This window comes from Fulmarus glacialis, unplaced genomic scaffold, assembly GCF_000690835.1.
Source record: "Fulmarus glacialis isolate BGI_N327 unplaced genomic scaffold, ASM69083v1 scaffold4019, whole genome shotgun sequence".
NCBI lineage: Eukaryota > Metazoa > Chordata > Aves > Procellariiformes > Procellariidae > Fulmarus > Fulmarus glacialis.
Genome location: NW_009231294.1, coordinates 21,466 through 46,956, shown reverse-complemented (window position 1 = coordinate 46,956; position 25,491 = coordinate 21,466). Strand labels below are relative to the sequence as shown.

At 37.5% G+C, this 25,491-nt stretch overlaps 1 protein-coding gene across 3 annotated transcripts in view; it reads left to right on the top strand.

Moving 5' to 3' along the window:
• The window catches only part of RIMBP2 (RIMS binding protein 2), a 148,765-nt gene extending 127,655 nt beyond the window's left edge, over nucleotides 1-21,110 (top strand). For 2 of the 3 annotated variants that reach the window (XM_009584509.1, XM_009584508.1), the window contains 7 exons: nucleotides 4,507-4,624; nucleotides 10,853-11,037; nucleotides 13,329-13,497; nucleotides 17,064-17,167; nucleotides 19,024-19,095; nucleotides 20,241-20,375; nucleotides 20,972-21,110. In XM_009584509.1, the coding sequence (XP_009582804.1) occupies nucleotides 4,507-4,624; nucleotides 10,853-11,037; nucleotides 13,329-13,497; nucleotides 17,064-17,167; nucleotides 19,024-19,095; nucleotides 20,241-20,375; nucleotides 20,972-20,998 (810 nt within the window). In that variant the 3' untranslated portion in view covers nucleotides 20,999-21,110. Of the gene's footprint in view, nucleotides 1-2,077; nucleotides 2,810-4,506; nucleotides 4,625-10,852; nucleotides 11,038-13,328; nucleotides 13,498-17,063; nucleotides 17,168-19,023; nucleotides 19,096-20,240; nucleotides 20,376-20,971 lie in introns of all 3 variants that reach the window. The other variant, XM_009584507.1, reaches the window with a different exon arrangement.
• Nucleotides 21,111-25,491: the final 4,381 nt, after the last annotated feature.

Here is a 25,491-nt window from a genome sequence, read left to right as displayed (position 1 = left end):
CTGTTACTCTGCTAACATAAAGGTTGAAACTGAAATCCTTCTGCATGCTGCTTCTGTCCCTTTCCTCTGGGAAAAAGTGAAATATCCCTAGACTGTTCGTGTTCTTTATGCATCAGAAAGTATATTTACTTCTTGGTTTTAAATTAGTATTGCCAATGTTGGTATTTAAAAAGAAAGGTCCAGACCCTTAATTGGTGTAGTAAATCATTTTAGACCTGTTAAAATTTGCAGGCATACTTCTCTTGATGTGATAGTGTATGTGAACGGTATGGTTGGTTGACTTGACTCATTCTGCAGAAGTGGCATTCAGTATATGAGTACTTCCTGGGGAAGGACTCATGGATGTCTGAGTCTCATTTGGAGAATATGGCCCACCATTGCTGATAAGTTTTCTGATATAAAATGCAGGTCAGATTCTGATCCCAAAGAATCTCGATAATTTCCCTCTCTTTCACTAGATCCAATTTCACTTTGCAACATCACTAATTAACAAAAAAATGAAAAACATGTTTACTGAATTTTCAATAATGTAATCAGATTCCTGTTCCACTTGCATCTGAAAGTATGCCAACCATGCCCTTGCAGCTGTAATTGAGTATTCTCTCCCAAGTTAACAGATGCCCCCAAGTAACAAGAAAACACTTTGCATGCAGATATATATTTGCTTTATTGGGAGATGATTATTCCCTCCAATGGTTCCCTAAAACAAAGGCTGACATGGGTGATCAAGGGAAGATTCAACTCACTCACCTGATCTGAGCATTCTAAAATGTGGGATATGTGAGCTCTAATCAGCACTATCCTTGTTCATTTGCTGACTCCTTTCCACTTTTATGGCAGTTTGTCTCAAAAGTTTCACAAGTATGATACACATTTTAAAAATGAATGAAAATAAGTGAAACAGATATAGTCATAAAGTAACTTAGAAAGTTCCTAATGCCTGAAAGGGGAAGACATCCAAAACCCAGTCAAGTTTAACATGTTCAGAGAGAGGTATTGCTGAAGTCTCCAAGATGATCCTGTCATTATTTATGGGTGCTGTTTTGTCCAGAGACCTACTTGACCTGGGCACTAAGTAAAGTTCAAGGAGAGGTGATCTCCATGATGTAGAATCTATAAACCATGTCAATCAAAACCAACACCTCCTGCATCATTATTCTCTTGTTTCTTCTCAGAGTCCAACAAAGATACTGCGTAGGATTCTTCTGTTACACCAACCCGTGTTTTGTGTAAACATAATAGAAAAATTACAAAATGTATCTATCATGTTCAGAATGCTTATTTTATCCAGGCTGGGATAGTTTTTACTTACTTCTGGTATAAACAGAGGCTTTTACTTACTTCTGCTAATAGGCTGATTTTCAAATATTGATTTTATCAAGCAGGTACGAGATTATGATGAGTGATTTGATGATAGTGCAGACCAAGTGACATCAGAGAGCAGCCTGCTTCTCAGGGTTCTTTCTGTGGAAGCCAAGCTTTAAAAATGGTGCAGTTTTTTTACAATTTTACGAAGGAAACTAGAACTCCTTTAATGATGTCTGCAGAATAGCTCTCCTCTGGCAGGAGATTTAGGAGTATTTGCTACAATACAGGAGGCTTTAACAGGTGCAAAGCAAGAAAGCTTGCTAGAACAGAATTTTCATTCTCAGATATGGGTTCTGGTTACAAAGAAAAATTAGATAGCAATTTGGCATGGGGCAAGGAACATACTAAGCATTAGTGCTGTGTTTTAATGCCATTCTCATTCATCATGCTGGAACCTGTATGCAGCTTTTATTACTTTGTTTTAAATGCATTGGTTTATTCTTGTTAAGACCATCACTCAGTTGTTTGTACTGACCTCTCATGTTGTATCTGACACCCAGCAACTTCTTAATCATGTCTGTCTTTTTCACAGATTCTCATTCAAAGCATGACATCCTTTTCACTAAATAAGCTGCATGTCTTATGTTTGCCATTGCTCTAAAACTAATTCTGTCTTTATTTTTCTTTTCTTCTCCCTTTTCCCTCCCATTTTATTTTTGTCACACACTATTTGTTCCCTGTCTGGTTTTTAACATTACATAATCTTAAGGAGTGCGATAAGAATAAGACCACTGAAGCCACTTTTTTGGAACAGCCTGACTTTTCACAGCAGATACATCACAGTAAAAAGCTTTTCAGTATTCCAGAAGTAGCTGAAGAGGATGGTGAATACTCTGAACTGTTGTACAAGCAGGGTTTAGGTATGCCCTATAAAAAGAATCCCACAATAGCTAGAGACTCTAGACCACCTAGGCCCTACAATCAAGACCAGCAGCACAACTTCTGGTACCCAGCCAAGCACAGAATTTCAGGCATGGAGGATTTTGCTGCAGACGACAAAGGATGTAAATATAGCCGATCCTTATCGAGAAGCCCAGACAGTGGACTAGACTGTGGAAGTGAAGAAGAAGAATCTCGTTTTAATTTCAGATATACTTGTGATTCAGTTTCTGCCAACGTTGCATCTAGCTGTTGTGCAGAGACTGCTAACTGTTCCTGCAGGAAAAGCATAAGGCCATTGCTCGCTCACAGGAAAACTTTAACCAGACAAACCAGCATCGAAGAAGATTTTGGTGACCTGGGTCCTTCCTTTGTAGAGCCCAGGAGTGAACAGGTCAAACCCAGTTACGAGAAAAAGTATGAGACTCAGAAATGTAATAGAACAGATAATTTGTCTAATGAAGATGTTCAGGGAGGCTGGAAGACCGACTTAAAAATGGCTGACTCTAGGGCAGCTGGTCTACTTGCAAAGCCATCCCACAGAGATGCAGAAGACTCTCTGGTGTGTGAAATAAATCTTCCTTCTAACATCTGCTTGCCAAATCAGTCTGTCTTCTTTCTTTTGTTCTTTTTTTTTTCTTTTTCTTTTCTTTCTGAATTAATTTTTAGAGTCCGTCCTTTGGACCTATCTGCTACATTTTTCCCTTTTTTTTTTTTTTCCTCCCCATTCATTTTTGTTTATTATTCTTTTCATTTTCCTTTACAGTCCTCTTTTGTGTCATGCTGAAATCAGTTTAATTTGCTTTACAATGAATTTCCCACAGAACAAATTACAATAATGGCTGCTTTTATTAAAGGACAACTGAATCTAAATTTTAATTAAGGGTTAGCTGAACTATAATTTTTCCAAAAGATTGTTTTTCTTTATTTTGCCCATCTACATGTTGCTTTAAAAAAAAGCTGCATTTTAACTGGAAAAATATTTCATCAGTAATGTTTTTTTTTTTTTTTAAATGTAGAATCCATTTCATCATGTTGTTTTTATTCGCCTCATTCCCAGAATTTTCAGGATACAGTCTTTATCATGAAACATCTCCAGACAAGAATCAAGATTCTCCCCCAGTGTGACAGTGACTCAGATTTATGGAGTCACAGGTTTCATCATATTTCCATTTTCTACCTTACCTCTGCACTGTCACTACTTTGCCTTCCTTTTTAGACCATCTCTTCTTGCCTTTGAAGTTGCAGACTGCATCTCTGCATGAGAATGCAGGCAAACAGCTTCTTCCAAAGGGAGAGGCCAGGGCCATTCCATGTCTTCCAAGGATACCTCTGCGTGATCTTACCTATTTGCATTTCTGTCCATTAATCTATAGCCGTCTCCACGCTTTGATAGACGCATCCATAGGCTTCCCTGCTCCCTACAGACCAAAGCAAGTTCTTTACCCTCTCAGTCTGCAACAGTCCAGAGTGGAAACCTCAAATCTAATGTGTTTCATGTAAGAGTAGAAATCAGCTGCCTGCTTTTCTAGGCTAGCAGTTTATGCTGAAATGATCCTTAAAAATTTCTCCCATTAGAATTGGTGCCCAAGCTGTATTAATCTCAATGACTGCATGGTAAACTCTGGAGACCATTAAAATAGTACCACTTAGTTATTAAAATAGCAACATTTTCTGCAAGGGTAGCGAGCAGACAGAGTCAGCTATGACGTGAGACGAAGTGTGTCTACATTCCCTTCTACGTGTTTCAATGACCTTTAAAAGGCTTTAACAACCGAAGGCCATTATAGAAAAGCAGTGTGCTCAAAGACAGAAGGATGTACACTTGTTCACATGCTGCAAACTGGACAAAGCTATATAGCTGAATACAAAAAAGGCTGGCCTTTTCAGTGCAGTCCAATCTCCACAGCTCTCATGACTGGTTGTACTACTCTTCAGGAGATTATAACGTCATCTTAGGAGCAACAACAAAGGCAAAAGAATATTTCAAAAATTATTCTTTTTTTTTTTCTTTTTGTTCTGATGTGTGACTACTGGTTACAAAACTCTGCCATAAATCAGGGAACCATTTTTTCTTTTGCAGGTTTGCCAGGCAACAGTATTTACTTTTCAGCTAACCTTTCAGTTAAAAACTAAGTTTAGTTGCCTTTAGAGCTTATGCTTCCAAATGTGATTGACCTGATTAATGTCCAACCATATAACCATAACGTTACCATGCATGTAACTTACAAACCTGTTTTTTCTGTTGTTGTTTTTTAGCTTTTAGGTAATCCATCATCTGCAGGACGGCCTGAAAGGGCGGAGCATGCAGGGCGAAGGTCCTCTCATGGCAGTGCAGTGCCACAAAGGTCTCGACCAATGTTGGTCCCTTCCATTGGTTAGTTGAACAGATTGGTGCATTTCTGTTCTTTGCAGCCTCAGAGTTGGGAAGGCGGTCCTTAAAAAAGAAACAACAGATACTTGTTTTGAACCATGGTTACTCTTAGTTTAAATGGGATGAAATGGAACGAAAAACATCTCCATCTAAATATGAGTGTACTGGGGTCTCACAGGGGGCTGAATCAGTAGTCATTGACATCACTGGGAGTCTTTCCATTGAATTTAGTGGGTGTTGGAGCTTTTCTAAGCTTGGTTAAGATTAGATACTGTCAGATCTTACGTAAGAGGAAATTGTAATACAGGAAGGCTACTATATGATCAGTAAAATAAATGTATGCATTCAGCCATCCATTCAGCCATCCATCTTTCCATTCATCAACCATCATTTTGCATTAACTTTCCATTTTCTTGACTACTTTTTGGAATTTAGCAGGAAAAATGGAAGCTGTTAAATGTAACAAGTTAAATGTAACAAGTAGAACTTGCATATATTACTAGATTTGATATTTCTTACAGAATCATCCCTATTCTGGTTTACTTATGACTTAAACTATATGCTGGTGTATACCAGAAAATCCAAAAAGTAGTGCAGAAAAGATAATGGAATCAAGACACTATGGACAAATACATATCTGTTAAAACTTGCACTCTATACTGACAAATAAGAAACATTAACACTGAAAATCAGCAAACACATGCCAAACAAATGCAGGAAGAGTTCTGTGAGCTATTAGCAGAACTTTACTCCATGAAGATGTACAGTCGGTCCAGTTCCTGTCCCTAACCTGGACTTTAATTAGTGAATACGTAGGCATCATCAGGAGGAGAAAGAAGCACTGTCAGGCAATTCTCACCTGACATTTATGTGAATAAGAGACCTCACAAATGGGGATTATCAGAAGGAGAGAGACTGATCATTAAGGAATGCTTTTATTTTTAAATATTAAATATTTTTCCCTTTCCATAGAATCACACTAAAATGCCTGTACTGTAAATTAAAAGCAAAATCCCCCTAGTGGGCACAATCATTTTGATATCTAGTAGATAGTAATTATTATTCTTCAAACCATAGATCAGTACACACATACAGCTGTAATGCGTGAAACTTTCTTAGTGTCTTCCATATAGCATGGCTGTTCAGAGGCCTGATTCCCGTCCCACATCCTGGTGTAAACCAGGGTAGTCTTCACAGATGTCAATGGAATTACACTGGTATGAAAATGGTATGGGGGAGAATCAGCTCCAGGGAGGCTCTTGTGCTTCTATTGACAGGTTATTGTTAGCTGAACCAAATAGCTTTCAGATGATGTTGTGAAGACTGTTAGATTTTCATGTCCTTTTTCTTTTTCTCTGAAAGCAGCCTTTTTTTTCTCAGGAGTAAAGATTTCTGGTTTATGTTTGGACTACTTAAAGCAAGCTTTGTATCTAAGTTCTTTCTTTTATATTATCAGCTAAAACATTTTTTAATGAATACCGAGAGAGTAGACAGGTTTGTTTGAATTAATCCTTTTAATTTTTAAAAGTTTCCTTTTAATTTTCATTTTAATTAAAGAATAAGGGAAGTGATTAAATTTATCAGAGCTCACTTTCTGTCAACAAAGTTAGGACATGGAAACCATAAGTAATGACTTCACTGTTTAGTAGTTCAATAGCAAGAGCTTAGGAATCAGATAAAGAAGTTAATTTGTGATAGTCAATCTGTGCTCAAATAGATAATTAAACAGAAAATAAAATCTCAGATTTTATTTCTTTCAGTGTAACTTAAAGAATGAATTAGTGTATTTTGTATTATGTACAATCCACAAATGCTCTTTGGGGAAGTTCCATTAGGAATAAATTACAATATTGTCTAATGCTGGTAACAAGCAAACTGCTGAGCATTATGTACAGTATCTAACAAAAAAAAATTATTTGCTGTGAAACTGTTGAAAGGCCCTATGTGGCTTAGAGTTCAAGAGTTCTAATTTCTGACTAAAAGACTAGTGATTAAAATTGCTGAAAGATATGTATGCATTATTTCTCTCTTTCAGCATCATACTGTAATAAATCACGTTGAGGATAAGTGAAGCAAATATAAACTTGATAAAACTCTGCACAAAAGTTGCTTCCTGTAAGCCTGCTGGAAAAAATCTAGAAGATATGAAATGTATCAAGAGTTCACATAAATAAAATGTGGCAGAAGTAGGGCATCCAAAAGCATATAGTAGGGCATTGTATAAACTTGAACCCACTGTTCAGAACTCCCACTGATAGGGGAAGTTTCCCATGAATAAGGGCTGCAAGTATGGTTTTTGAAGAAGGAAGTTACTATAGTTGTGTCATTATAATATGTAGTTCCACAAAGTAAAAAGCAGAGTAAAATAAAAGGGAAGAAGGAAGTAAATACGATTGAGCCAAAGTTTAGACTGCTTAAATGCATGAAACTGTTGTTGGCCTCAGCATATAGCTCAAAAATGTGGATTCCAAATTTCTTGGCAGCAGCTTATTCCTTTACGTGTATGCCTGGAGTTTTTACTGAGTTTTCAGCTAAAGGGTCACTTTAGTAATAGAAGGTTCTTAAGGCAGCTCTGGGAGGTTAAATTAGTGGGAAAGAACTTCGAAATTGTAATGTTCTTAGGATTCCAATGGTAAAACCTTTCTCCAAAACGTTCCAGAATTTAAATTCTTTGAGGTTTTTTCTCCATTAATCTATAAATACTTTGGATTAGTATCTTCTTGCAGGTAGGATTTAAGTAAATTAATTAATTTTTGTTTTTAGGTTGATACTTTAGAAGGTGAAACACAGTTTACAGTGCTCTTGACCTTGCAGATCTGGCAGGTAGGAATGTTTAAACCTCATAATAAAAGATGATTCCTATCGAAAGATCTAACAAACAATATTTACACTGTATGAATTTTGAAAAAGCACAAAATTCAGATGCTTTAAAAAAAGGAGATACACATTTCTGTGATTCCTCTGCTCAGCAAGGATTTCTAGAGGCTGAGACATCTGGCAAAGCTTATGCAGTGTTTAGCCTTCCTACTATATGCAAGTCAGAAAAAAAGGTAGGCAAGGCCTGCCCGCAGGAGCCTCCGCAAAGGCAACTATACAATATGTTTTAATAGATCATTCCCTTTTTCTCCATAGAAATTACAATGGACAGTAACAGTGAAGGCGGTCGGTCTCGGTCAGGTAGTGAGGGAAATATTTCACCTGTAAAAGAAGAAGCTTATTATCGCAGCATTGGTGGACACAAGAAATGGCCTCAGCAGCGTACCATGGCCTCTGAATATAGATACGGTATGCCGAACATTATTCATCCTTTATGACAGACACATTTTAGAGCTGCGTGTTAACAAGTGCGGTTTCTGTATGACAACATTGCATGCAATGCAGAATGCCAGGGGAACTAGCTCTTATGTCCTGTCTGCTGTCAGGTAAGTTTCTCTGGCTCAGCTGTAAGGGACAAACAGCCCTTAGTCCTCTGTCCTGAAACTCTGTGCAGCCACCTTTCCATACTCGACTGAGTCCAAGCACACTGCATTGCATGAACCTCTGTGAAGCTATGCTGCTACTAATGCCAGTCAGTATTTACTGTATACACCTGAACAACCATTCATCAAAATGACCACATTTCCACTTGATTCATATAGATTGGTCAGGGACAAACAGTAGCTGGTATATCACAACCCAACGTCCTATAATAGGAAGCAGTTACCAAAGGTTATTCTGATTTACAGCTTGGGCTAAACGAAGATTCGGGGTCTTTTCAATGACCACACAGGACTTTGGCTCTGTCACTTGGTGAAGACAAAAATTATTTTTAGGAACAATTACATCATAATGATGACAAACTTGTATTACATGAGTAAGGCAATTATACCCACTACTGATAGTATTTGTTGCTTCATCAACATAGAAATCATTACATGATCAACAACTCAGTTTTCATAGTTCATAACACAGTAAATTGAAGTGTCTAGCACTTAACCCATAAAAGCAGCCCAGGCCATATATAGAGCTAAGAAACACATTAGGGTTTTGTTGATATCTGAAGTGAAACAAAAGGGGCCCTGAAAGTTTAGGTAAATCATCATTTAATATTGAGTTTCAAAGCAAACATGTCTGACTGACTTACAACCAGATCATCAGCTTGTGTATATCTAGTGAATTCAGTGCAACTGTGGTTGCAGCTATCCGTCACTTGGGAATCTGGCTGGCTGCATCCAAAGACTAAGATTTTACATACACCATTATCTATATGTGTATATGTATGATATACATATATACCTCTTCAAAGAATAAGATAAGTGGCTTACGAGCTAATCAAGAGATTATTTGCTTTGTGGTTCACTGAAGCAAACATGACTATTCTGAGTCAGATTGTTACAGGCCGGTGCTTTTAGCAGAGATACATTTGGCTATAATTCATGTTTGCACCTAACCCCCATTAACTGTAGTTGGAGTTGGATGCAAAAATTGATATTTTTAGTTTAAAAAACAACAAAACACCCCTTAACCCACCTATTTTACGTTGCCTGGTGGGCCTGAGTATGAACCACAGAATGACTGCAACCTGACTGTGGGAGGAGAACAGAACAGAGAAGAATCTCATCCTTTGTGTCCCATTGCTTTCTGTCCCACATGCGCCCTTCTCCCACACTTCCTTTCTGTGCTTTGTGCCTGCCTAAAGCTTCTTGGCTGGAATTTTTCCCTGCCCTTTTGCTGTTCTGCATTTTTCACTATTCACATTCTTTCTTGCGCTCTGGACCCAAGAGTTAGTAGCTGTTCCCTTAAAGCTGTGACCCTCTGAAAATCTTTTTTGGTAGTTTAAAAATATCAAATGTTGAATAAAATGCATCTGATGTTGAGGCAAAAAGAGGAATTTTATCTTAAATGTTCCAAATTGAACGTTCAAACTATTACCAAAAATGGGAGTCATTAATTTGTAAGAGATGATTACAGCAAAAATTGTCCTAATTTGAAAATTGTTTGGAAAAATTTTGATATAGTTGAACTACACTTTCATCGTAATTCGTAACATCGCTTTCTCAATTTATTCATTGTGAAGGATCTTGTAAACTGGATGATAAGTCTTGATTCAGCAAAGATCAAAAGTATGTGACTCCAACTGAAGTTAGCGGGACCTGCACAATAAGCCAAATTTTTCAGACGTGGCTTGTCATTTTGAGGGCTTTATTTTTTGGGACTTCGTATGTCTTGAAAGAGGCTATTTTTTGGGAAAGTGCTGCCACATGCTCTTTCAAAACAAATTTAAAAGCCTTTGAAACCTGTCAATCAGGTTAATAACTCGTTGTTAACCATTTTGGCCTAATTTTCTAATTCAGTTTTACAGAAGTCCCATCCTTAAGTATGTTGTTGAATCATGGACTAAATGCATTCTCCAGGACATTTGAAAAGTCTGAAAGATGTATGAGACAAAACGTCAGTTCTCATTTTTTGTCCTAATCGATTTGGTACCCTGCAGTGGACAGAGTTCAGTGCAGTGTCGAGTGTTGTGATATTCATGGATGATCTTTCCCGATGAGCTTATGGTTAAATGCAGTCATAGCTAACCATTCCTCCTGGATTTTAACACATCTTGTTAGTGTTTGGGTTGGTTTGGGGCACTGCTAGCTACGTTAACTATTGACTGTGTTTAAGCAAAATCACAGGCAATGTAGTTCCAACCCTGGCGTAACTAACACCACTGAAATATATTTCTTCTTGCCTGTCTGGAGAGAAGAGGTTATAACCATGTTTTAAACCTGGTACCTGAAACATGGTATCTCAACACAGCTGGGATGTGCTTTCTTGTCTCCATGAAGAGCAGAAGCAGCTGTGCTGGAAAACAGGTGGATCCAAAGCATGGTTATTTTTGTAGTAATGGTAAAACCTATCAGACTCATCATTATATCACTCTTAACATGCTTCATTAATTTATGGCAAACTCTAGTAAAGCTAACAAAAATTGCTTTCTTACCTGAGCTGTATTCGCATGTGTAAATGTCAGTGTGGTGCAGGAGATCAGCACCACATTCAGTGCATGCAGATTGTATACGCTTTTTAAAAAAATACTAAATTGCTAATTTTAAAAAAAAAAACACCAAGCTTAATAGGACATGCATTAAATTATTGGGTTTTTTAACTGAAATGCCAAACATTTTTCAAATATTAACTGGAATAGTTGAAAGATGAGGCCAACTTATATTACTGAATTGTTCTTTTCTGAACTTACTTTCGTAGATGGCTATGGTGGTCATGACCATCTTTCTCCAGATATTTATGAAGAATCAGAAACAGATCCTGGCACAGAGGATATTTCTACTCGAATATTTGTTGCACTCTTTGACTACGATCCGCTGACAATGTCCCCAAATCCTGATGCTGCAGAAGAAGAGCTGCCATTTAAAGAAGGACAGATCATTAAGGTGGGATCTAAAAACAAAGGAAACAAAGGAACCAGTTTTACAAACAGGGTCTCCTTTGTTCCCTGTGGAGAAAGCAACTTGTGTGACTAGCGTCCAAGGTTTTTTTTCCTCCAGAGGTTCAGACTGTAAATCTCACTGGATCTGGAACCTGGTATCTAGTGCTAATGGCTTAAAAACAATTAAGTAATGGGCAAAAATCTCAAAGTCGCTATAGATAGTTAGGGCCAGACTCAATTAGAGATTTAGGTGCTAAGACCAAAATTGTGACTCCGATGTTCATTGCCACAAACCCTGCAGGAAAAACTGCTTCAGAGAGGATGTCTTTCCTGCAAAGGTGCCATGAAAGTGCTTGGTGGTGTACCTTCGTAGATACCAGAGCTGCTGTATTTTTTTTAAATGCTGAACACTCCTAGCTAGCATACACTTAGATTAATTAAGGTCCAAAAATTAGGTATTTCTCTTCCAGAGTCATCCTCTTCTGAAACTGGGAAACCCACTCCCTTTTCTGGCTGTTTGGTATAAAATACCCAAGCTGCCTTTAAACAGGGCGCAGAAGACAAATCAGCCCTGTTTCAGGTGACAGGGACAGTGTTAGGCTCTGTCAACGTTTTTAGCCAGCCCTCTATTCCAGCTTGCCTCATCTTATGATTGTGCAGCTGCAAGGCAAATTTGTTCAGTTTGCTGATCTGATTTTAAAAAGCTAGCAGATTTTTCTGTTGAATCAGCAAATGTAAGTGTTCTCCTCCTGCAGCCTTGTATCGTACCGATCTGGTGCAAAATGTGCAGAAGTGAGAGAGGCAGAAGGAACAGCTGCTGGTAGTCCAAGGGTAACTGGGATTTAAGTATGACCTGAAATGGAACCTGAAAAAATACAGACTCATTTGTTACACTACCCATTTCAAAGATAAAACTATAACTTAAGTTATTAAAATACCGACTGCCTTCCACTGTGTTGAATTGGATCCTAACACAAATGTCTGTATCCTAAATCACATTTTAGTGTTAAATACTTTGTTAGATATTTTGCGTATCTCCTTACATGATGGTAAAAATATGGAACTTGTTCAAGAGCTTATTTTTCTTCACAAGAATGTTCATTTCACTCAGGTATTTTAATTATTTTTTCACAAATATGTACCTGTTTGGCACTGAAAACTCTAGAGAGATCCCACATCAGATATTCTTTCTCAATGATGTTTGCTTTATGTTTGGAACCATGGTGACTACTATGTGATCTGCTGCTTTGAATTTCTCATCAAATTGTTGTGAAGATGGATTGGTTTGCATTTTCAAAATACTTTTCGTACATTACCTGAGCAGTGGGATGGTGGAGGGTCAGTTCCACCACGAGCTGTATGAAGTCTGTCCCGTACATGTGTTACGGTCACATATGCTGTGCTGTGTGAGGCAGTAGTGGTGCCAGGTAAGTCATGGATATATAGTGATTAAAATGGAAAACGTTCCTGCTCTAGAAAGTTGAGGCTATTCAACGGTCATTCATTTTATTCATTTTTAATGAACTCTGATTTGAACTGAAGGGATTAGTTTGGGGTTTTTTGTTTGTTCTTAAAAGAAAAGACAATTGATTGAGCCTAAACAAAGAACAATCTAAACTCAGTCATCAGTTTGGCCTTAAGAACATCATTTTTGTTTAGTACAGTCCTCACAATCTAGGCCTTTGTATCATTAGTAGCCTTTATGAATTGACTGCATTTTTAGAATTTAAGAGAAATTTTGGATTTACCTGTTCTCACTGATGAAAATCCATGCTATTTTTATACCTTAATTCATGTTTTCTGGAAAGACAATAGCAGAGCTTGAGTATATATATCAAGTATATTAAGTATCAGGTAGGCATTTTTGATCATATACAAGTTGTTCTATTCAAAGTAACAACACTTGGCACAGTTTCGCAAATGCTTCATTTTGAATATAGTTCATATGGCACTAAAAATGGTGCCATGTGAATAACTCCATAAACATGAGTGTAAACCATTAAGTATACTTTCGACTCAGCACAGGGAGAAACTGATGACTTTTAATGGTGTCTTTCATTTTTTGTGCATTTCACTGCTAACAAAAAAAGACCAAATTCCGCTTATGTATCTGAAGTCATAATTCAAATTAACATAACAATTCCAGTTTCGTAACATGAGAGTAGTCAAAAACTAATACAATTCCACATCCAAACTGTAGTCATCTGTTTATGCTTTAGTAACCATTTAGCCTGTATTAAAATTCCTAAATGATAAAACCTGTATTGACCAACATTATCGCTTTTTGAATAACAGGTTTATGGGGACAAAGATGCTGATGGATTCTATCGTGGAGAAACCTGTACAAGAATTGGCCTTATCCCATGTAATATGGTCTCTGAGATCCAAGCAGATGATGAAGAGATGATGGATCAGCTTCTAAAACAAGGCTTTCTTCCTTTGAACACACCGGTTGAGAAAATTGGTAAGGGAAAATATATACGGTTCACTTCTCCTAACTTTTGGGTGCTATTAACTTGGCTGGATCTGCTTTGCCTTTTGTTTTTACTATATGCAGACGCATCTAAATTTTACAGCAATTTACTACACCATGGGATACATTCTGTGTCAGTATCTGGATGACTTTATTGAACTAATATTTAATCTTGGTCACATCTTTTGCTGCAAATGAAGACTTGTATCTTCACCACTCCACTCGTTACTTTCTTTTCTTATTCCAAAAAAATGGGTTTTGTCACCTGAAAGATTTCTAGACACAGAACAGGATCCCTGTGCTTTGGAGTGTGCTGTGCTGAGGTGCTTTGTGATACGCTCACTGCTGCAAAGCATAAAAAGAATCACTTATTTGTTGTTATTTTTACTCTTCTACATTTTCCTACTTTACCAATAATTTAAAGGGATGGTGGCAAAGGGTTATGTGGAATCTCATTTGGGATAGCACTACATATTATAAGATTTTATGAATATTGCAGTAACAAACCCTTTAAAAAGCAGAGTTTGGCCAAACAATTCTGTGTTATGAACCACCTGTGTTACATCATTGGTTCAACGTTGTACACAGATACACAATGCAAGTATCTTAACTTAGATTTCTTTCTAAAAATAAATTCATACAACTATCTCAATATGTTTTAAAATTTTCAACATGATTCAGAGAGTATAAAGGGCTGGAATTGGTTCAGTCCCGTTTAAAAGTGAACTGTAAAAGTGGTTGCTAAAAAAACCAAAGAAATCTTCCACAATTGTTTTCTTAGATTGAATAAAACCTTATCGTTTCCAAAATCGTATTAGTAAATGTGAGACAAATTATTTTTTGTTGTTTTTTAAGATATTGAGATATTTTAAAATTCTCCGTTGTCCATGAAAGGGAGGGATGATTTAAGTTCTTAATTGCTTAATTGAGTTCTTAATTCAAATCTGTGTATTTATTTGCTTATGCCACATAAATACAACAAACACTCCCACCCACACGCACTTGTAAGCCCCACTGCCCATCTGCTCCTCTAGGTATAGCGCATCCACCTACATGTACGTTTGTAGGACAAAAACTTGGGAGAGGCACAAGTGGGACCACGGAGGTGCCTGAATAGGGTGGCTGCCTACAGCATTATTCCGCACAAGTAGTGGTTTTAGCATGGGTCTGCATCATTTGAAGTCTGTTAGAATGAGATACCTAACCTGCTTAGGGACATCTGTAAACACAACCGGGGGCCTGATGGGATTAAGAAGTGTCTAAATATATTTCTACTTCTACAGTGAGGTCACATGTGGGTACAGAAAACATCTTCCTAAACAGCTACGATTGAAACTTAAGTCCTGCTCAGTGCTCTCAGTTCTTATCAAAGTCAGCAAGTTGGTGATACAGAACACTTGTGAAAATGAAACCACTAGTCTCCATAGCTCCCCATAATTTGAATATTTTGGCTGTCTAAGAGTCATATTTTGCAAATACAATTGGATTTTTTTTGTTGTGCTCAGCTGGCAGTGTCTCCCGAAATAGCTGAGAAATCAGAAAGTCGTTATGTTGGAAAGAGGGAGAGGCCATTTGTGACAGAAATGTTGCCCTGCCTTACATTTTTAAGCAATTCTTTTTATTCTGGGATGTTTCTGAGCAAGCTGTTAGCAACCTACCCCCAGCAGTTCACCTTTAAATATTTTAGCACTTTAAAGCATCATGTATTTTCTCTTTAATATGGATTAAATTGTTAGCCATTTAAAAACCAAAAAACAACAAACGCTCTTACTAATGGATTTGGAAAGAATAGTTAGTTTGGCTTAATTTTAAACTAAATACAAATTCTGAATAGCAGATATCCACGTGCTCAGACCCTCGCTGTCACAGAGGCTGCCCACGTGGATTTTTAGCAGAAGCCGGCTCTCATTGCCAGTCTGTCTCGTATTGTTACTCATATTTTTAATGTCATATCAAACACTTTACATGCTGTGTTCATATGACTATATTTTTCTTAATCCTTTGCCCACATTAAATCCTTAAAAACAGAACTTTGAACAGCTTCATATCTTTTCTTCTTTTATTTGTATGCATTCCTTTCCTGAAGTCAACTGTGACCGTTTCAAAGAGAGCACACGCTCTGTACACCGCAGATCCAGAAAGTCTAAAAGAGGTCTGTGCTAAGAACCAATAATTTGATTCAAGCTGTAAATTAGCTGAAATGATTTGGGCTGTCTAGATTTACTTTTTTATGCCTCTGAACTTTTGGAAACCAGAAGTTGGAAAATACTGTCACGTAGCAATTACATATAGGGTCCCTTTTGGATTCTTTTCTTGGTCGTAGAGGGGCCCTTGACCAGAACAGTGGGCAATGTCTTGCCCGAGAGAAGTACCTCAAAATGGCAAGTGCGACTCTGAGGGAATCATTTAGGTATGGGTTGATCCAGGCTTTGGGGAATCAGGGGGATCGGGTCCCGCGTCTGTTACAGCCCGTGCCTTCATTCTGGATCTCTCCTTGTGTTCTGTGTCAATCCCTTGCATTGGTAGCTGGGAAAATAACTCCAAACCACCCACTGCAAAAGTAAGTGATCTCCTCCGACTGAGTGCTTCAGTGTCAGCTGGTGGGTGATGTGACAGCTGTGAGTGCATGCTACACTCGGTATTTGCTCCTACATTAGCCGAACCTTTAATGTTCACCCTCCTGCCAGAACAACCATAGGGTGCCTCCTAACCCCAGGTGTCCCTTGTCACACTGCATAACGCTCATCAGACTGCCCTCAATGCCTGTCTGTAAGTAGCACTAACAAGCATGTTTCTCTTGCTACAGCAATCATCCGCAAGAATCATGCTAGTATCATTCAAATGTAAAATGAAGCCCATTTTGGACTTCTCTGTAAATGTTTAATACCAATCAATAAACATTTCATGTGGTTCCTGGAAACTACAAATTTTACTCCTTTCCTTCTGTTCCCCACAAAGGAAACGTAAAATTAAACAGTACTTGAGAGTGTGTTTTTGTGGCCAGAGTCTTGAAAATACTGCAGACCACTTACATGATGGGAGCCTCTTTTGTCTTGGGACAGCTGAGAGTGTCCGTTTCTCCTTCCAGCTTCCCAGCAGAAAGTTGAAGAATAATCCCAGGCACAAAATTCCTCGTGATTAGGAGTGAGGAAGGGAATAGACAGTAAATGTGGAAGTTTGAATAAAATGAAACAAACATGAGTCTTTAATGTTTGGCTTTGTATACCTGGTAACCTCTGATTCTTACAACCAAGAATGGCTGAAAATTTCGGAACATTAGTTTTGCAGATAAATACTGTTCAGAGGATTCAGTGGCTTAGAATAAAGAGGGCAAGGCAACTGTTAAAAGTTATTTATGAAATGTACATGCTGTTTTGAAACCTTTATCTGTGTTAATAGGTTTGGTAATCTGTGACCTTTTATCACTATGCTAGAGAAATAGCAACATTGTTACTGCACTGTTGTGAAAATGACGTGGGGAAAAATTGCACCTCGTTTTTCTTTTCAAAATAACTTTGATAGCTTTCCTTCCCTTCCTCTCCTTGTGATCGGAACAGAAAGAAACAGACGGAGTGGCAGGCAACATTCAGTGTCTACACGAAGGATGGTGGCGCTGTATGATTATGACCCAAGAGAAAGTTCTCCTAACGTTGATGTAGAGGTATTGACAGAACTGTTTACTGCGCTTACCGTTTATGGAGCCATAATTTAATTAAAACATAGTTGGTATTAATAAGCACTATTATACATTTACAGTGGATATTCAAAAAAACAGTTCAGAATTACAAACATTGGTCAAGTGTTTTTGGGCAGATGTTTGTGACAAGCTTATGACTTCTGTACAGGTAGATTTATGGTTCTTGTTCAAACAAAATCAAGGAATATCCTTTGTAGGATTTATTTAACATGGCTCAATACATTATATAGTCAGCTATGGATATATGGTTGTGCAATATATGTGTATACATAGAGAGAGAGAGAGAGAGAGATAAAAAACAAAAGTCTATATGGAAAAAAGCATGGAGTTATAAATAGTAGGGAATGATTATTTTCCACTTACTGTTTTCAAATTTCCTTTGTATGTTTCCACATAAGAACATGATTATTTCTGAGAAGCGTCCTAGCTCATGCCGACAAGCTGATAGTGAAGCATGCTTTCAAAACCTACAGATCCTCCAAAAATCAACCCTCCTTTGCAACCCAAACCAGAACAAGATAGCACAGTAGAACAGCATTCATAATATATTGTATTTCGTTCTCTTAATTGATGCATGTGAGTTTTCATGAATATACATCTTGTCTGCAATCCTTTTTTTTTTTTTTAAACAATGTAAGGATATCTTAAACAACAAACGAGCATTATCTAGATCTGCATTTAAAAAACAACTGACCGTTAGCTACCTCTTCGTTATGGGTTTATCTTCCATTTACCTACATGCAGTCTTCCATCTCTTTGTATTTGTCCTATCCTTTTTACATTGTCTTTGACGTTACATGGTAAGTCCCTCAGTCAAGATTTGATGCAATTTTCATTTATATATGCATTGTGATAAGAATGTCAGGGTACACTCAAAGCGCTAAAAAAATACTGCATACCTAGGAACTTCCTCAGTTATCCTTTAAAATGTGGGGTTTTTTAATTGGTGAATTGTAGAACAATTTGGAATTTTTTAAAGAAGAAATTGAATTTTGAAATATGTGGGACTTGATGGTTTAATGAGTTTTAAACCCTCGAGTCCCACATATTTCAAAATTCAGTTTCAGACTTGTCTTATATTTCTCAAATTGGAGAATCTGGTTCTAAATTCTGGTGTTTCAAAGTAGTTTGGGCAACAAATCAAATAAATTGCACTGATATATTGCAAACATTTTATTTGTTCTCTCTCTTTCCCATGGCCAAAGGAAATTAAAAATAAGTTAAAAAAAAACCTAATTAAATTACATTTAAACCGCAGGCAATTAAAAAGAGCCCAGCAGACTGCAGATCAGAGACTGGAGATGCCTGTTACAAAGACTTTCTTGAACAGAATCCATTATAGCTCCACAATTTTAGTTCAGAACTTTGTGTTTCAGGAAAAGCAGTCTCAGCTGTTCTTGTACCCGTTAGTCCTAGCGCTCAGCTCAGTACAGGGCGTGGACCTGAACCGTGTCCCTCCCCTCCTCACAGAAGGATTGACTTTAAGGGACCTCTGAAGTCATGTAGTTCAAAGCTTCAAAGTTTGTTCAGGTTGTTCAAGGCTTCACGCAGATGAGTTCTGAGTATCTCCAAGGTCTGGTTGCACTCAGCTCATTTGTCGCAGGTAGTCCTCAGGGTGTTTAGAACCTAGTGGGAGTGGTGCCAGATTCAGCAAGCTAAAAAAAAAAAAGTAAAAAAAAAAAAGTTTTGCTCTCCAAGTTCAATTCAGTCTCACTAACGGTGTCATAACATAAAGGGGAGGGGAAAATATTAATGGATTTAGTATTAATAAAGCCAATGTTAAGTTTTGCCTAACAAAACGCATGTTCCTTTTTCTGCAGGCTGAGCTGACGTTCTGCACAGGGGACATTATCACTGTCTTTGGTGAAATTGATGAAGATGGATTTTACTATGTAAGTTAGCTTCTGTTTGGTCACTTCAAACTGCTACAAACTGTTAGAGCAATCTTCACTAGCATGAATTATTAAATGACAGCCTGAGGGGATTTCAGGTCACGATTCCAGCTTGTTGTGTTGTGGGAATAGCTGTAACCCTGACAAAAACCCTGACGGAAGCACCGTCAAAGCGGGGTGAGCATCACCACTCCCGTTCTGTACCTGGGAGACTGAGGTCACAGACAGCCCCGTTAGAGAGCCGGGACGCAGACCCGGCCTCGCAGCTCCCGCTGCTGCATGGACTGCAGCAGAACCCAAGACGCTCCCTCAGCTGGAGGAGATCATACAGCACGGAAGAAGGTTCAGTCTTGCCCCTTCAGCACGTATTTTTAGGGATTGTTCACGCGGCTTAGAGCTGCCTTGGTATTTTATAATATTTGCCTCATTTAGTTTACTGGAAGATGTGTATTTTGATCATAGAGATATCTGTGCAAACCTGTGAATGACTTCTAATGGGTAAGGCATTTCATGTGGGAGAAAAGCCTGTCCCTACAATAAATGGTTATTTGATTAAAATAAATGAATAAAATAGTTCAGTAGTCTTTTAAGCACTAGTTAACTGATCCTACTACTTTGTCATTCCTTTAAGAAGAGTTTAATCAGGGGAGACAATATTCCAGCATTCTTGCCCAGCTGAACCAGATGGTAGCTGCCAATCTGCATCTTGAACTTGCGTTTTCCATTTCCACAGTCTTGCCAACAGAAAACAAGCTGTTGCTTTCAGATAGATTGTAGAAGTGGCCGCTGTTGAGACCCAAAGGAATAATTTGATCATCTTAGAATTGCCTTGAGGTTGTGCAGCCCAGCACCACACATACCTGTGGCGTTGCAGTCCTAAGGACCCAAGTCTAGAAACTGGGTGGGAATTCAGTTCCCGCTTCTCCATTGCGCATAAAGAACACAGGGGTTCATTTGCTCTCCACTACACACAATAACTCTTGTGATCTTCAAAAGCGTGTAAGCTATTAAGGTCCCAAGTGACCTTAGATAGATATTTCCTCTTCCTCACTGGCTTTGAAATAGTGAAAAGTATTTCCTTACCTTCTTGGGAACCTACATTTGCTTTAATTAAAACATTCACTGAAATTTTCATCATGTTGCAGGGTGAACTTAATGGACAAAAGGGGCTGGTTCCTTCCAACTTTCTTGAAGAAGTGCCTGATGATGTTGAAGTCTATCTATCTGATGCACCCTCGCGGTATGTTCACGATACACCGATGCGTACAAAAGCAAAAAGGGTAAGCAACCGAATAAGAAAAACTTAAATTTTTATTTTCCATTCCATTCTGTCTCTCATATAATTTAGACATTACTTTTAACATTTTAAATCCATTTGCCTATTTAAAATTAACTTTCAAATATATAAAACAAAACATAAAGAAAAATGACTTTACTTAGCCTTCCACTAGCTCGTTACATTTGTAAATGAAGAAACTAAATTTACCATTTGATTCCAGTCATTACAGTACCTTCAATTATACTTTGAGTTTAAACAGCTTTTCCCTGGTGAAAGTAGTTACTTCCTAATGCTTCTAAACTACTCTTACTACATGCAATGCCTAGATGAAAGCAAAAGTTCTTGCGGACGAAAGACTGGTGCACGCATCCTTTAAATACAAATTGCCAATGCAGCTGATGGACAGTGTTCATCTCTTAATCCTTATGACTTCCTATTCCAACTGGCATTAGCTAATTGCCCAGAGACTTCTCTTTTATGAAAGACTAATCATGTTTAGAGTATCTCATTTTTTGTTTTGTTTCATCACTGCAATACTTTTATATATTATATATTTTATATATATTTTTATTTCTTTGCTCATCTGCTTGGAAACAGAAGAAGAGTGTTCATTTCACACCTTAATAAGGCAATGTAGCCTTCACGTAAGTGAGCAACTGAAGATACCAATAGAGAGTTCAATTAAAGCTACCTGGCTATCTAATGCAAGTCTTGAAACTTAATTGTGGGGGAAAAAGAAAAAAAAAAGAAATATGTCTCCAAAATCCTTGGCCGCAGAAGAAAAGGCTGTATGCTTTTACTGTATCTCGTCAAGTCAATTTAGCTTGTTTAGGAGACAAATCCTTTAAAAAGGAATCCTTAGAAATAAGTCAATTAGACCTCTGACTTTATGAAGGTCAACGTTTGGAACATATTTCTTCATGAGCTAAATGTTTATGTTTACATAGAAAGGCGAGTTTGATGTCTAACTACCCTACAAACAAAAGCTGCATATTGCATTGTTAGCCAACCCGGAATGTAAAAATTCCAAGCTCCTGTGTCAAGAGAAAAGCACAACACCCCCAACACTTAAAGAACATACAAATGAAACGTAAGCTGATGCGTACGGTAGTTTACAAGGGTATAGTTGGTTTTGAAACTCATTACACTCAAATATAGCTACCAATTGTCTGCCTTAAAATGTGTTTTCCATAATCGATTATACCCCAGTTTGCCTAAGACCAACTATTCACCAATTCTGAAAAAATCCATTCATATGGTACAATTTACTCAGCTTTTCCTAGAATATGCACATTTGAAATACTAGCAACTGTTTGGTTTACCAATGCAATAAAAGTCTCACTATGAAACATGCAGCTCACTGAACGAATGCATTAGACTAAACATATGGTATCTTCAGGTGTACGTTGGGGTGCTTTACCAAGTTGTTTTTTTTTTTTTTCATTAGAATTAGACCTTGATTTAAAATCAAAGTAGGCTTGAAGCCCCTTTGCTCAACTCACTGTTGCACAACGAGCCAGTAAATTGCTAGTGTTTTAACTTGAACTACACGATAACACCAGGGGCCCCTAAGGCATGGATTCTCCTATGAAAATATCATCTTAATTGATAGTATCACATTTTGTCAGCTGGGCACTGTAGTTAGGATAGGCTGAGTATAAGTAGTTTTAGCATTTTTCATTCAAGTGCTTTTGACAATTAAAAAAAAAAAAATAGCTGTTTAATATACTTAGGAATGCTGTCATCTAACTATCGTACAAGTATTCACCTTCATTCAGCAACCTCATAGCTGCAGCATACACATCAAGCAGTCAGGGTCTTTAAGCTTTCTTTGATTGCAATTAAGGTTCATTTTAGCTTTTTCTTTTTCCTTTTTTTTTTTTTTTTAAGCCAGTGTGCCATCTTCTCAAATATGTACATAAAGTTTGCTAGCCAATTTTTAAAAAAAGGCATTTAAAGGACATTAAAAAAATAAGTGATCATGTAACATTTTAAGTAATTTCTTCTGAAAAGAGTTTGGCTTCTATAGATTGCTAATCTGTAGTAATTAACACATTTATTTTTCTTATATCTATAGCTAAAAGTATCTCTCTTCATTTTTGTACTATCAGAGTACTGAAATGCAACACCAAAACCAGTTTTGTGGCTTTTGTGGCCAGAACTATAGCAAAACAAGTGTATCCAACTCTTTCTTTAAAAAAGTATAACCAAAACAGGGCTCTATTGGAGTGTTTCTATTGTCTATACTTTTTATCAAAATTTATGTGTTTTCCATAAGCCCATATGGTATTTTAAGCCACAAAGAAGAAAGGAACCAGCCCTTTTGTTTAAGTGGGTAATGGGACAGGTGATGTTACCAACTTTCTTGATGATAATAGCTTTTAAGCTTTCAAACATTCAATAAATTATAACAATGTACCTAATAGGTTCCTCCTGAGAATACAGGTACATCACGGAGAGCACCATCCCCCACAGTTCATCTCCATTCTGGGTCACCTACGTCACCTATGGGTTCTGGTAGTCCCGGGAGAGGCAGGGATATGTCCTCGAAAAAGAAAAAGGGGCTGCTTTCCAAAGGCAAGAAACTGCTGAAAAAGCTTGGTGCAGTGAAATGATTCTTGTACTCCTGGACAACTTGTAAAGCTTCCAGTCTGTGTATTTTTTTTTTTAAACGTCAAAACTAGGGCTTTCATGACTATGCAGTACAACTTTACCAAACCTTTGCATTTTTAACGCTGACATCAATAGAATCATGTGAATTGCTTAATCAAAACAGCAAGGAAAAAGGAAGTGGATTTGTTGTTGCAAGTATTTTTTTCTTTAAAAAAAAAAAAAATAGATTTTGTGGGATTAAGGCCAGAAGAACATGGTTTTATTTGAAGTCAACTCAACACCTGCAACTCCATTGGATAAATCTCAGCCTTTAGTCTCCTTTAACCATGAGTGGGGGGAAGAAAACTCTGTTCATTGATTCCTGGTTCAGGGAGATCACCCCACTGTACCTAATCTTTATCATAAACAAAAATGGTCTTGAAACTCCTAGTTTAATCAGCCTTGATGTTTTGCCTTATTAATGCACAATGATTTGTACTGTCTAATAAATATACAGCGTATACTTTGTATGTACTGTGTATTCAACTGTCTTCATCTTCCCTAAAACATGGTAATTTAAGATCAAGTACTATGTTACTGACTCCATTCAATGTCTGATGTAACTCCTGGGAGTTTGAAAGTGCTGTGCAAATTGCTTTCTTTTTGTTTTTTGCTTCTTTTTTTTTTCCCCCCAAACCAAAACCCTTGTATTGATTTCTTTTGTCAACATTTTCACTAAACTGAAATCAGATACAGTGTAAGTTATTCAGAGACTCACCCAGTTTCAACCATACAACCTCCAGTTTTGGAGTTCCTGGTTCACTGTTCTAAATTACCAGGAAAACAAACCAACCAACCAAACACTCCACAACAAAAAACCTTTACTCCCCAACCTTTTTTCCTGTGGAGGTACAGTCCTAAGTTAAAAGGCATTTTCATATTGCTGATGTCAAACTCAAGATAAAATGCACGTCTAAAGTAAAAAGTGAAAAACTGTGTTACATACACAAGCCGTAGCCAGTAAAAAAAGCTGCAACAGGTGATAGTCAAATACTAATTGCAATATTGGCATCTCAAGAAAAACAATCTTACACATTGATGGCAGTCATTGGCTGTTACTATTTTGTAATTCTTGTCCATTTGTAAATTGTTTTTACTGTTTATACATACTTTTCAGACTGCCTTTCTTTTTGTAATTTATGGAAGGTTTATAAATGAATGATCAAAGCTTCCCCATTGTGTCTTCAGATAATAATGTAAATTACTGTAAGATACTGTGTGCTAGATTATAACATTTAATTAAAGAAAATAACTGGCCTAAATTTGTGGTAAAGTACTGTGTGGGTGTGTGCATGTGTACAACTGTTGTGTATTATATTTTATATAAATAAATAATTTGATATTTTGTAGAGTGCAGTATGTTTCATGAATCTACTCTATCAGCTGCTTGATTATTGTGTTAGCCTTCCCTTCCTTCCCAAAGGATTGGACACAAACGGTAAGACCCATGCCCAGGGAGCGATTATTAAGCGTGCAGCAATGGTGCAAGCTACACATTCAAACGTGGCACCCACGTGGAGAGGGAACAGTCCCCAGTGACCATTTCCTACCTTTCCGTAGCTAAGGAAGCAGCTGCACTAGCTCCTTTTCTATTGACCTCAAATGATGGAAACCAGATCAGAACGAATACCCATGACAGGTATAAGTAAGTGATACGTAACTAGGAAGAAATACAAAATACTAAGTAGTGAATAGGGAAAGCTACCACTGCATGACACCAGAAAGACCAGAATATTTGCCGAAAACCCCTCTGCCTCTCTTCATTACAAGTTTCATGTGGAAGAAGTTGGTACAGTTCTCTCAGGCTAGGAAAGAAAAAAACCCTGAACTGAACACAAGTTATAGAGCTCCCTCATTTTTCAGAGCTGTCAACAGCTGCTGAAATTTCCTGTAGAATAAAGGCTCATCTAAATGCAAGACGCCAGGAGCTTTCCAGAGGTAAAGAATGGTTAGTGACTCTAGCATATGTCACATAGTATGCCCAAAGCCCAGTCTTCAAGTATGTACACAAATACATCTAACACGATCAAACAAGCAAGGATTACGGCAACAACTTTATTTAAATCTCGCAAAGAAAAGGAAAAAGGTTCACAACGAGTTAGTTTAAAAAAAACCAGCACCAATCCAAATGCTTCCATATGCACTAGTTTGACTGTGCCTGGTAATGCAAAAATCTGAAATCAACGTCCATCAACACAACTGCTATTTGCTTTACAAATTAAGCTACTCCCACTGAATAGTTACCAATTAAATTCTTAGAAGTACGATACAAACCAAGGCCTAAGCATTCACATTACTTAGAACCGCACAACAACAACAACAAAAAAACCCCCATGAATAGCAAAACTATCTATTTTTTTTTTTTGCACATCAGTGCACTGATACTCTTTGATAGAAATTATTTTTCTCATTTGACAAGCATGCAGTTAAACAATGTCAACCAAGAAATTTAGTTCATTCCACTT